Source organism: Anser cygnoides, chromosome W, assembly GCF_040182565.1.
Source record: "Anser cygnoides isolate HZ-2024a breed goose chromosome W, Taihu_goose_T2T_genome, whole genome shotgun sequence".
In the NCBI taxonomy this organism is placed as follows: domain Eukaryota; kingdom Metazoa; phylum Chordata; class Aves; order Anseriformes; family Anatidae; genus Anser; species Anser cygnoides.
The window spans coordinates 16,725,069-16,736,307 of record NC_089911.1 but is presented as its reverse complement, the minus strand read 5'-3'; the positions used below and the strand labels follow the sequence as shown (position 1 = coordinate 16,736,307).

The 11,239-nt window shown below is 55.0% G+C and overlaps 1 protein-coding gene across 1 annotated transcript in view; it reads left to right on the top strand.

Moving 5' to 3' along the window:
• The window catches only part of LOC136788529 (protein NDRG2-like), a 28,617-nt gene that overhangs the window by 4,225 nt on the left and 13,153 nt on the right, over positions 1-11,239 (top strand). The window contains exons 2-4 of the mRNA XM_066987089.1: positions 3,971-4,000; positions 10,798-10,906; positions 10,989-11,112. Coding sequence (XP_066843190.1) covers positions 3,971-4,000; positions 10,798-10,906; positions 10,989-11,112 — 263 coding nt within the window. The remainder of the gene's footprint in view (positions 1-3,970; positions 4,001-10,797; positions 10,907-10,988; positions 11,113-11,239) is intronic.

The following is an 11,239-nucleotide window of genomic DNA, read 5'->3' as shown; positions in this document are numbered from 1 at the left end:
TCAATCCAGATTCCACCCCGTGTCAATCCCATGTTAATCCAGATTTAATCCCGTGTCAGTCCCATGTTAAACCAGATTCCACCCCGTGCTAATCCCGTGCCAATCCCATGTTAATCCCGTGCCAATCCCATGTTAATCCCGTGCCAATCCCGTGCTAATCCCATGTTAATCCCGTGCTAATCCCGTGCCAATCCGGTGTTAATCCCGTGTTAATCCCGTGTCCGTCCCGTGTTGCCCCCCAGGACCACCCCCCGTGGGACCACCCCCTCATTAACCTCGGGCATTAATCACCCCTCCCCTAATCACCCCCTCGCCCACAATTAACGCCGTGTGCCTAATTAATTAATTACCGCCCCTCCCCCCCTCCCTAATTAATTACCCACGAGCGGCCGGTTACGCGCGAATAGTTAATTAGGTCTGAGACCCCCCCCCCCCCCGGTTAATTAATTGGGGGTAATTACTTAGGAGCAATTAATTAATTAGGAGTAAACAAGGAATTAATTAGGAGTCGTTAATTATTGAAGGGCGCGGCGGAAGTGCCCGTATGCAAATGAGGCCGTGGGCGGTGACGAGGGGGCGGGGCTACGGGCGGGGGCGGGCGGGGGCCGGGGCGCGGCTCGTTAACGACAGCGTTAATTGGCGTGGGGGGAGGGGCGGGAGGCGGTCACGTGCTCGGGGCTAATTATAGCCCCGCCCCTCCCCCCTCCCGCCGGGGCCCTCCTGGGGGGGTTGGGGACGGGGGGGGGGAGGGGCTATAGGGGCACGGGGGGGTCCTATAGGGTCACGGGGGGGTCCTGTAGGGGCATGGGGGGGTCCTATAGGGGCACGGGGGGGTCCTATAGGGGCATGGGGGGAGTTCTATAGGGTCATGGGGTCCTATAGGGGCGGGGGGGGGTCCTATAGGGGCATGGGGGGGTCCTATAGGGGCATGGGGGGAGTTCTATAGGGTCATGGGGTCCTATAGGGGCGGGGGGGGTCCTATAGGGGAATGGGGGGGGTCCTATAGGGGCACGGGGGGGTCCTATAGGGGCATGGGGGGATCCTATAGGGGCATGGGGGGAGTTCTATAGGGTCATGGGGTCCTATAGGGTCACGGGGGGGTCCTATAGGGGCACGGGGGGGGTCCTATAGGGTCACGGGGGGGTCCTATAGGGGCATGGGGGGGTCCTATAGGGGCATGGGGGGAGTTCTATAGGGTCATGGGGTCCTATAGGGGCGGGGGGGGGTCCTATAGGGGCATGGGGGGAGTCCTATAGGGTCATGGGGTCCTATAGGGGCACGGGGGGGTCCTATAGGGTCACGGGGTCCTATAGGGTCACGGGGGGGTCCTATAGGGGCGGGGGGGGGGTCCTATAGGGTCACGGGGGGGTCCTATAGGGTCACGGGGTCCTATAGGGGCGGGGGGGGACCTATAGGGGCAGGGGGGGGTCCTATAGGGGCACAGGGGTCCTATAGGGCTGTGTGGGTCCTATAGGGTCACAGGGTCCTATAGGGGAATGGGGGGGGTCCTATAGGGGCATGGGGGGGTCCTATAGGGTCATGGGGACCTATAGGGGAATGGGGGGGTTCCTATAGGGGCACGGGGGGGTCCTATAGGGGCACGGGGGTCCTATAGGGCTGTGTGGGTCCTATAGGGTCATGGGGTCCTATATGGGCACAGGTGTCCTATAGGGGAACGGGGAGGTCTTATAGGGTCATGGGGTTTTATAGGGGAATGGGGGGGTCCTATAGGGTCATGGGGTCCTATAGGGTCATGGGGTCCTATAGGGACATGTGGGTCCTATAGGGGCATGGGGACAGGGGGCTCCTATAGGGGCGTGCGGGTCCTATAGGGAAACAGGGGACCTATAGGGATATGGGGACTTGTGGTTCCTATAGGGCCATGGGGATGTGTGGGACCTATAGGGTCCTATAGAGTCACAGGGGGGCTATAGGGTCATGAGGACAGGGGGACATGTGGGTGCTATAGGGCAGTGTGGGTCCCATAGGGACATGTGGGTCCTATAGGGACGTGTGGGCCCTATAGAGGCATGTGGGTCCTATAGGGGCGTGGGGACAGGGGGGTCCTGTAGGGACATGTGGGTGCTATAGGGACGTGGGGGTCCTATAGGGGCATGGGGACAAGGGGGTCCTATAGGGACTTGTGGGTCCTATAGGGCAGCGTGTGTCCTGTGGGGCATGGGGACATGTGGGCCCTATAGGGGCAGGGGAGTCCTATAGGGGGGTGGGGACCTGTGGGTCCTATAGGGGTATGTGGGTCCTATAGGGCTGTGCAGGTCCTATGGGGACATGGGGTCACGTGGGTCCTATAGGGGCACTGGGACGGGGGGGGGCCATCCTATAGGGCCATGTGGGTCCTATAGGGCCACAGTGGGACGGGGGGTCCTATAGGGCCATGTGGGTCCTATAGGGCTGCGTGGGTCCTATGGGGCTGTGTGGGTCCTATAGGACTGTATGGGTCCTATGGGGCCGTGTGGGTCCTATGGGGCTGTGAGTCCTATAGGGTCGTGTGGGTCCCATGGGACCTATAGGGCTGTGTGGGTCCTATGGGGCTGTGGGCCCTATGGGGACACGTGGGTCCCATGGATCCTATAGGGTCCTATAGAGCCGTGTGGGCCCTATGGGGCCGTGGGACCTATAGGGCCATGCGGGTCCTATAGGGACAAGTGGGTCCCGTGGGGCCGTGGGTCCCGTGGGTCCTATAGGGCTGCATGGATCCTATAGGGCTGCATGGATCCTGCGGGGCTGTGGGCCCTATAGAGACATGCAGGTCCCATAGGGCCGTGTGGGTCCTGCAGGTCCTATGGGGCTGCGTGGATCCTATAGGGCCACGGGTCCCCTGGGTCCCCTGGGTCCCCCTGGGTCCTATAGGGCCACGTGGGCCCTATAGGGCCGTGCGTCCCCTATAGGGCTGTGTGTCCCCTATGGATCCTATAGGGGCCCTATAGGGTCCCGTGGGTCCTTATGGGGCCGTGCCCCCTCCGCCCCCCCCCCCCCCCGGCCCTATAGGGCCCCTATAGGGCCCCTATAGACCCCTATAGGGCCCCCCTATAGACGCCTATAGACCCCTATAGGCCCCTCGGGGCCCCCCTTTTTGGGTCCCCCCCGTTACGTCACGGCCACGGGTCCCCTGGGTCCCATAGGTCCCCCTGGGTCCTATAGGGCCACGTGTCCCCTATAGGGCCGTGTGTCCCCTATAGGGCCGTGCGTCCCCTATAGGGCCGTGTGTCCCCTATAGGGCCACGTGTCCCCTATAGGGCCACGTGTCCCCTATGGATCCTATAGGGGCCCTATAGGGTCCCGTGGGTCCTTATGGGGCCGTGCCCCCTCCGCCCCCCCCCCCGGCCCTATAGGGCCCCCATAGACCCCTATAGGTTCCCCTATAGACCCCTATAGGGCCCCCTATAGACGCCTATAGACCCCTATAGACCCCTATAGACCCCTATAGGCCCCCTATAGACCCCTATAGGGCCCCCTATAGACGCCTATAGACCCCTATAGACCCCTATAGGCCCCATAGGCCCCTCGGGGCCCCCCTTTTCGGGTCCCCCCCCGTTACGTCACGGCCCCTCCCCCCCCGTGTGGGTGGGGGGAGGGGGGGGGGGGGGTTCCCCCGGGTGGGGGAGGGGCGGCCGGCAAAGGCAAGTGAAGGTGGCGGGGGGGGGGGGAGGGGAAAAAAAAAGCCCCTAAAAATGCCCCAAAAAAGCCCCGATCGGCCCCAAAACCCCCCCGGGGGGATTCCCCGGGCGTTTTTTCTCCCCCTCCCCGTGGGTTTTGGGGCCGCCCCCCCCCCCCTTCCTAATTAACGCCCCCCCTTAATTAACGCCCCCCCCCCCCCCCTTGAAGGGGACGGGCACAAAATGGCGGCCAAGGGGGGGGGGAGGGGTCAGAGGGGGCGGGGTCAAAGGTCGTGACCCCGCCCCCCCCCCAATTTCGCCCCCCCCCCCCCACCTGACGGCGTGACCCCAAGATGGCGGAGCCGAGGGAGGAGGGCAGCGAGGTGAGGGGGGATTTGGGGGGAAAAAGGGGGGTTTTGGGAAAACCGGGGGGTGGGGAGGGGAGAGCGGGGGGGGGGGGGGGAGGGGTTGGTTTTGGGGGGAAAAAGGGGGTTTTGGGGGAAAAGGGCGGGGTTTGGGGGGAGAAAGTGGGGGTTTGGGGGGGCAGGGGGGTTCTGAGGGGAAAATGGGGGATTCTGAGGGGAAAAGGGGGATTTTGGGGGGAAAAAGGGGGTTTGGGGGGAAAAGTGGGATTTTGGGGGGAAAATGGGGGGTTCTGAGGGGAAAAGTGGGGGCTCTGAGGGAAAAAGTGGGATTTTGGGGGGAAAAAGTGGGATTTTGGGGGGAAAAAGGGGGATTTTGGGGGGAAAAAGGGGGTTTGGGGGTAAAATGGGGGGTTCTGAGGGGAAAAGTGGGATTTTGGGGGGAAAAAGGGGGATTTTGGGGGAAAAAGGGGGAGGGGAAAAATGGGGATTCTGACAGGAAAAGTGGGATTTTTGAGGAAAAAAAGGGGTTTGGGGGGAAATAAGGGGGATTTGGGGGTGAAAAGTGGGGTGTTTGAGGGAAAAAGCGGGGATTCTGACAGGAAAAGTGGGATTTTTGAGGAAAAAGGGGGATTCTGAGGGGGAAAATGGGGATTATGGGGGAAAAGGGGGGATTTGAGGGCAAAAAGTGGGATTTTTGAGGGGATAAATTGGGGCTTTGGGGTGGGAAGGAGGATTCTGAGAGGAAAAGGGGGGGGTTCTGAGGAGAAAAGTGGGATTTTTGAGGAAAAAGGGGGACTTGGGGGGGAAGTGGGATTTTTGAGGGTGGGATTTTTGAGGGAAAAGTGGGGGTTTTGAGGGGAGAAAGGGGGTTCTGAGGAGAAAATGGGGGGTTCTGGGGGAAAAAGTGGGATTTTTTTGGAAAAATGGGGGGTTTGGTGGAAAAATGGGGGTTCTGAGGGAAGAAGTAGAGTTATGAGGAGAAAAGTGGGATTTTTTGGGGAAAAAAGGGGGGTTTGGGGGGGAAATGGGGATTTGGGGGAATAAGGGGGATTTTTGAGGAAAAGTGGGGGTTCTGAGGGGAAAAAGTGGGGTTTTTTGGGGGAGAAAGGGGATTCTGAGGGGAAAAGTGGGGTTTGTGAGGGAAAAAGTGGGGTTTTTGAGGGAAAAGTGGGATTTTTGAGGGAAAAGTGGGGGGTTGTGAGGGGAAAAAGTGTTTTTTTTTTTTGGCGGGGGTAAATGGGTATTCTGAGGGGAACAAGCGGGGTTTTTGAGGAGAAAAGAGGGATTCTGAGGAGAAAAGTGGGGGTTATGGGGGAAAAAGGTGGATTTGGGGGTAAAAACTGGGATTTTTGGGAGGAAAGTGGGGGTTCTGAGGGGAAAAGTGGGATTTTGGGGGGAAAAAGGGGATTCTGAGGGAAAAAGTGGGATTTTTGAGGAAAAAAGGTGGGTTCTGAGGGGAAAAAGTGGGGTTTTGGGGGGAGAAAGGGGGGTTCTGAGGGGAGAAATGGGGATTCTGACAGGAAAAGTGGGGTTTTTGAGGAAAAAAGGGGGTTTGGGGGGAAATAAGGGGGATTTGGGGGTGAAAAGTGGGGTGTTTGAGGGAAAAGCGGGGATTCTGACAGGAAAAGTGGGATTTTTGAGGAAAAAAGGGGGATTCTGAGGGGGAAAATGGGGATTATGGGGGAAAAGGGGGGATTTGAGGGCAAAAAGTGGGATTTTTGAGGGGATAAAGTGGGGTTTTGGGGTGGGAAGGAGGATTCTGAGAGGAAAAGGGGGGGTTCTGAGGAGAAAAGTGGGATTTTTGAGGAAAAAGGGGGGACTTGGGGGGGGGAAGTGGGATTTTTGAGGGAAAAGTGGGGGTTTTGGGGGGAAAAGGGGGGTTTCTGAGGGGAAAAATGAGTGTTCTGAGAGAAAAAGTGGGATTTTTGAGGGAAAAGTGGGATTTTTGAGGGAAAAGTGGGATTTTTGAGGGAAAAGTGGGATTTTTGAGGGAAAAGTGGGGGTTTTGAGGGGAGAAAATGGGGGGTTCTGAGGAGAAAATGGGGGGGTTCTGAGCAGAAAATGGGGGGTTCTGGGGGAAAAAGTGGGATTTTTTTGGAAAAATGGGGGGTTTGGTGGAAAAATGGGGGTTCTGAGGGGAAGAAGTAGAGTTATGAGGAGAAAAGTGGGATTTTTTGGGGGAAAAAAGGGGGTTTGGGGGGGGAAATGGGGATTTGGGGGGAATAAGGGGGATTTTTGAGGGAAAAGTGGGGGTTCTGAGGGGAAAAAGTGGGGTTTTGGGGGGAGAAAGGGGGATTCTGAGGGGAAAAGTGGGGTTTGTGAGGGAAAAAGTGGGATTTTTGAGGGAAAAGTGGGGGGTTGTGAGGGGAAAAAGTGTTTTTTTTTTTTTTGGCGGGGGTAAATGGGTATTCTGAGGGGAACAAGCGGGGTTTTTGAGGAAAAAAGAGGGATTCTGAGGAGAAAAGTGGGGGTTATGGGGGAAAAAGGTGGATTTGGGGGCAAAAAGTGGGATTTTTGGGAGGAAAGTGGGGGTTCTGAGGGGAAAAGTGGGATTTTGGGGGAAAAATGGGGGGTTTGAGGGGGAATAAGGGGGGTTTGGAGTGAAAAATGGGGATTCTGAGGGGAAAACTGGGATTTTTGAGGAAAAAAGGTGGGTTCTGAGGGGATAAAGTGGGATTTTTTGGGGGGAAAGGGGGTTCTGAGGAGAAAATGGGGGGTTCTGAGGGGAAAAAGTGATTTTTTTGGGGGGAAAGGGGGATTCTGAGGGAATAAATGGGGATTTTGGGGGAAAAAAGGGGGTTTGGTGGGAAATAAGGGGGGATTTGGGGTTGAAAAGTGGGGTTTTTGGGGGAAAAGTGGGGGTTCTGAGGAGAAAATTTTTTTGGGGGGGAAGGGGGATTCTGAGGGGAAAAATGGGTATTGTGAGAGGAACAGTGGGATTTTGGGGGGAAAAACGGGTTTTTGGGGGTGAAATGGGTGGTTTGGGGGAAAATTGGGGGGTTTAGGGGGTGAAAGAGGGGTTTTGAGGGAAAAAATGGGGATTTTTGGGGGAAAAAGGGGGGTATTTGTGGAGGGAAATGGATATTCTGAGGAGAAAAGTTGGATTTTGGAGGGGAAAGTGGGATTTTTTGGGGAAAAGGGTAATTCTGAGGGGAAAACGGGGGCTTTGGGGGGAAACCTGGGATTTGGGGGGAAAAACTTGGATTTGGGGGGTGGAATGGGGCAATTCTGACAGGAAAAATGGGGATGCTGAGGGGGAAAGGGGGATTTTGGGGTGAAAAAGGGGGATTTGGGGAAAAAAGTGGGATTTTGAGGAGAGAAAAGGGGGGTTTGGTTGTAAAAATCACGATTTGGGGCCCAAAATAGATGTTTTTGTGCAAAAGGGGAGGTTTTTGAGAGGAAAAAGTGGGAATTTTGAAGGGAAAGGGAGGTTTTGAGGAGGAAAAGGGAGGGTTGGGGGAAGATTGAGGGTTTTGAGGAGAAAAAGCGGGGTTTAGGGGCAGGAAAAGCTTGGTTTGTTATAAAAACCTTGGGTTGGGGAGGGGAAGGGATTTTGAGGAGAGAAATTGGGATTTTGGGCGCGAAAGGTTATTTTTTGAGGAGAAAAGGGTGGTTTGGGAGGGAAAGGAGGATTTTGAGGAGAAAAAAGGGGATTTGGGGCTTCAGGGGCCGTTTGAGGTGATTTTGGGGATGAAAATGGAATTGGGGAGCAAATGGGGGGATTCGGGTGGTGACGAGGGAATTTTGGGGGCAAAAAGGGTGATTTTGGGGGTAAAACGAGAAAATTTGGGGTTTAATGGGGAAAGCTGAGGCTAGAGGGGCGATTTTGGGGTCGAATGGGCAAACCTGGGGCCAAACGGCTGGTATGGGGACAAAACAGGCAATTTTAGGTCAGAGGGGCCAATTTTGGGGTTAAAACGGTCAATTTAGGCACAAAAGAGCAAATTTTGGAGAAAAACAAGCCATTTTGTGCCACGAGGCACAATTTTGGGTGCAAATAAGCAGTTTTGGGTAAGAAGGGCAGGTACTGGGGGTGGGGCAGGCAAATTGGGGACAAAAATGGCAGTTTGGGGCAAAAATGGGCGATTTTAAGGGCCAAATGGGCAGTTTTTGAGGTGAAATTGGTGATTTTTAGGGACAAATGGGTGATTTTTGAGGTGAAATGGGTGATTTGTAGGGCCAAATGGGCAGATTTGGGGCCAAATGGGCAGTTCTTGAGGTGAAATGGGAAGATTTTGGGGCCAAATGGGTGATTTTTGAGGGAAAGTAGGCAATTTTGGGGGCCAAACGGGTGATTTTGGGGCCAAACGGGTGATTTTTGAGGGAAAGTAGGCAATTTTGGGGGCCAAACGGGTGATTTTGGGGCCAAACGGGTGATTTTTGAGGGAAAGTAGGCAATTTTGGGGGCCAAACAGGGGATTTTGGGGCCAAACGGGTGATTTTTCAGGGAAAGTAGAAAATTTCTGAGGCGAAATGGGCAATTTTGGGGCCAAATGGGCAATTCTTGAGGTGAAATGGGCGATTTTGGGGCCAAATTGGTGACTTTTGAGGGAAAGTAGGCGATTTTGGGGCCAAATGGGCGATTTTTGAGGGGAAACGGGCAGTTCTTGAGGTAAAATGGGAAATTCTTGAGGTAAAATGGGTGATTTTGGGGCCAAATGGGTGATTTCTGAGGAAAAGCAGTCAATTTTGGGGCCAAACGGGCAATATTTGAGGGAAAGTCAGCAATTTTGGGCCAAATGGGCGATTTTGGGGCCAAATGGGTGACTTTTGAGGGAAAGTAGGCGATTTTGGGGCCAAATGGGTGGATTTGGGGCCAAACGGGTGACTTTTGAGGGAAAGTTGGCAATTTTGGGGCCAAATGGGCGATCTTTGAGGTGAAATGGGCGATTTTGGGGCCAAGTTGGTGATTTCTGAGGGAAAGTGGGCCATTTTGGGGCCAAATGGGCGATTTTTGAGGGAAAACGGGCAATTCTTGAGGTAAATTGGGTGATTTTGGGGCCAAATGGGTGATTTCTGAGGAAACGCAGGCAATTTTGGGGCCAAATGGGCAATGTTTGAGGGAAAGTAGGCGATTTGGGGCCAAATGGGTGGATTTGGGCCTAATGGGCGATTTTTGAGGGAAAGTAGGCAATTTTGGGGCCAAATGGGCATTATTTGAGGGAAAATAGGCAATTTTTTGGGCCACATGGCCAATTTTTTGAGAGAAAGTAGGTGATTTTGGGGCCAAATGGGCGATTTTTGAGGGAAAACGGGCAATTCTTGAGGTAAAATGGGAAATTCTTGAGGTAAAATGGGTGATTTTGGGGCCAAAATGGGTGATTTCTGAGGAAACGCAGGCAATTTTGGGGCCAAATGGGCAATATTTGAGGGAGAATAGGCAATTTTGGGGCCAAATGGGCGATTCTTGAGGTGAAATGGGCGATTTTGGGGCCAAGTTGGTGATTTCTGAGGGAAAGTGGGCCATTTTGGGGCCAAATGGGCGATTTTTGAGGGAAAGTAGGCAATTTTGGGGCCAAATGGGCGAATTTTTGAGGGAAAGTAGGCAATTTTGGGGCCCAAATGGGCGATTCTTGAGGTGAAATGGGCGATTTTGGGGCCAAATGGGTGACTTTTGAGGGAAAGTAGGCAATTTGGGGGGCAAATGGGCGATTTTTGAGGGTAAAACGGGCAATTCTTGGGGTAAAATGGGTGATTTTGGGGCCAAATGGGTGATTTCTGAGGAAACGCAGGCAATTTTGGGGCCAAATGGGCAATATTTGAGGGAAAGTCGGCAATTTTGGGGCCAAATGGGCGATTCTTGAGGTGAAATGGGCGATTTTGGGGCCAAATTGGTGATTTCTGAGGGAAAGTAGGCAATTTTGGGGCCAAATGGGCGGATTTGGGGCCAAACGGGTGACTTTTGAGGGAAAGTCGGCAATTTTGGGGCCAAATGGGCGATTCTTGAGGTGAAATGGGCGATTTTGGGGCCAAGTTGGTGATTTCTGAGGGAAAGTAGGCAATTTTGGGGCCAAATGAGCGATTTTTGAGGGAAAGTAGGCAATTTTGGGGCCAAATGGGCGAATTTTTGAGGGAAAGTAGGCAATTTTGGGGCCAAATGGGCGATTCTTGAGGAGAAATGGGTGATTTTGGGGCCAAATTGGTGATTTCTGAGGAAACGAAGGCAATTTTGGGGCCAAACGGGCGGATTTGGGGCCAAATGGGCGACTTTTGAGGGAAAGTAGGCCATTTTGGGGCCAAACGGGTGACTTTTGAGGGAAAGTAGGCCATTTTGGGGCCAAATTGGTGATTTCTGAGGGAAAGTAGGCAATTTTGGGGCCAAATGGGCGATTTTTTTTGAGGGAAAGTAGGCAATTTTGGGACCAAATGAGTGGATTTGGGGCCAAACGGGTGACTTTTGAGGGAAAGTTGGCAATTTTGGGGCCAAATGGGCGATTCTTGAGGAGAAATGGGTGATTTTGGGGCCAAATGGGCGAATTTTTGAGGGAAAGTAGGCAATTTTGGGGCTAAACGGGCGATTTTTGAGGGAAAGTAGGCAATTTTGGGGCTAAACGGGCGATTTTTTGAGGGAAAGTAGGCAATTTTGGGGCCAAATGGGCGATTTTTGAGGGAAAGTAGGCAATTTTGGGGCCAAATGGGCGATTTTTGAGGGGAAACGGGCAATTCTTGGGGTAAAACGGGCGATTCTCGAGGGAGAGCAGGCGATTTGGGGCCGAACGGGGAAGCCTTGGGGCCGGGGGGGGCCGGGCGGGGTGGGGGTGGGGGTGGGGGGAGGCTAACTTTGGGCCGAAACCCGCCCTTTTTGGGGGCGCCAGCGCGTGGCGGTGGTGGAGACGCCCTACGGGGCCGCGCGCGTCACCGTGGTGGGCTCGCCCCGGCCGGGCCGCCCCGCGCTCCTCACCTTCCCCGACGTCGGCCACACGCGTGAGTGACCCTAACGGGGGCGTTACGGGGTCGGGGTTACGGGCTCGGGGCCTCGAGGTCACGCCGAGCCCCCCACCCCCAGACGAGTCGTGCTTCGCCCCGCTCTTCGCCCACGAGGAGATGCAGGAGATCGCCCCGCGGCTTTCCTGCGCCTGCACCTCGAGGGCGCCCGGCATGGAGGAGGGCGCCCCCCCGTACCCCTCGGGGTCCGTGCTGCTCCCCCCTTGGCCCCGTTAACCCCCCCTTGACCCCATTAATCCCCCGTGGCCTTATTAATCCCCCCCTGGCCCCATTGAGCCCCCCCCGGCCCTATTAAGCCCCCCTTGACCCCAT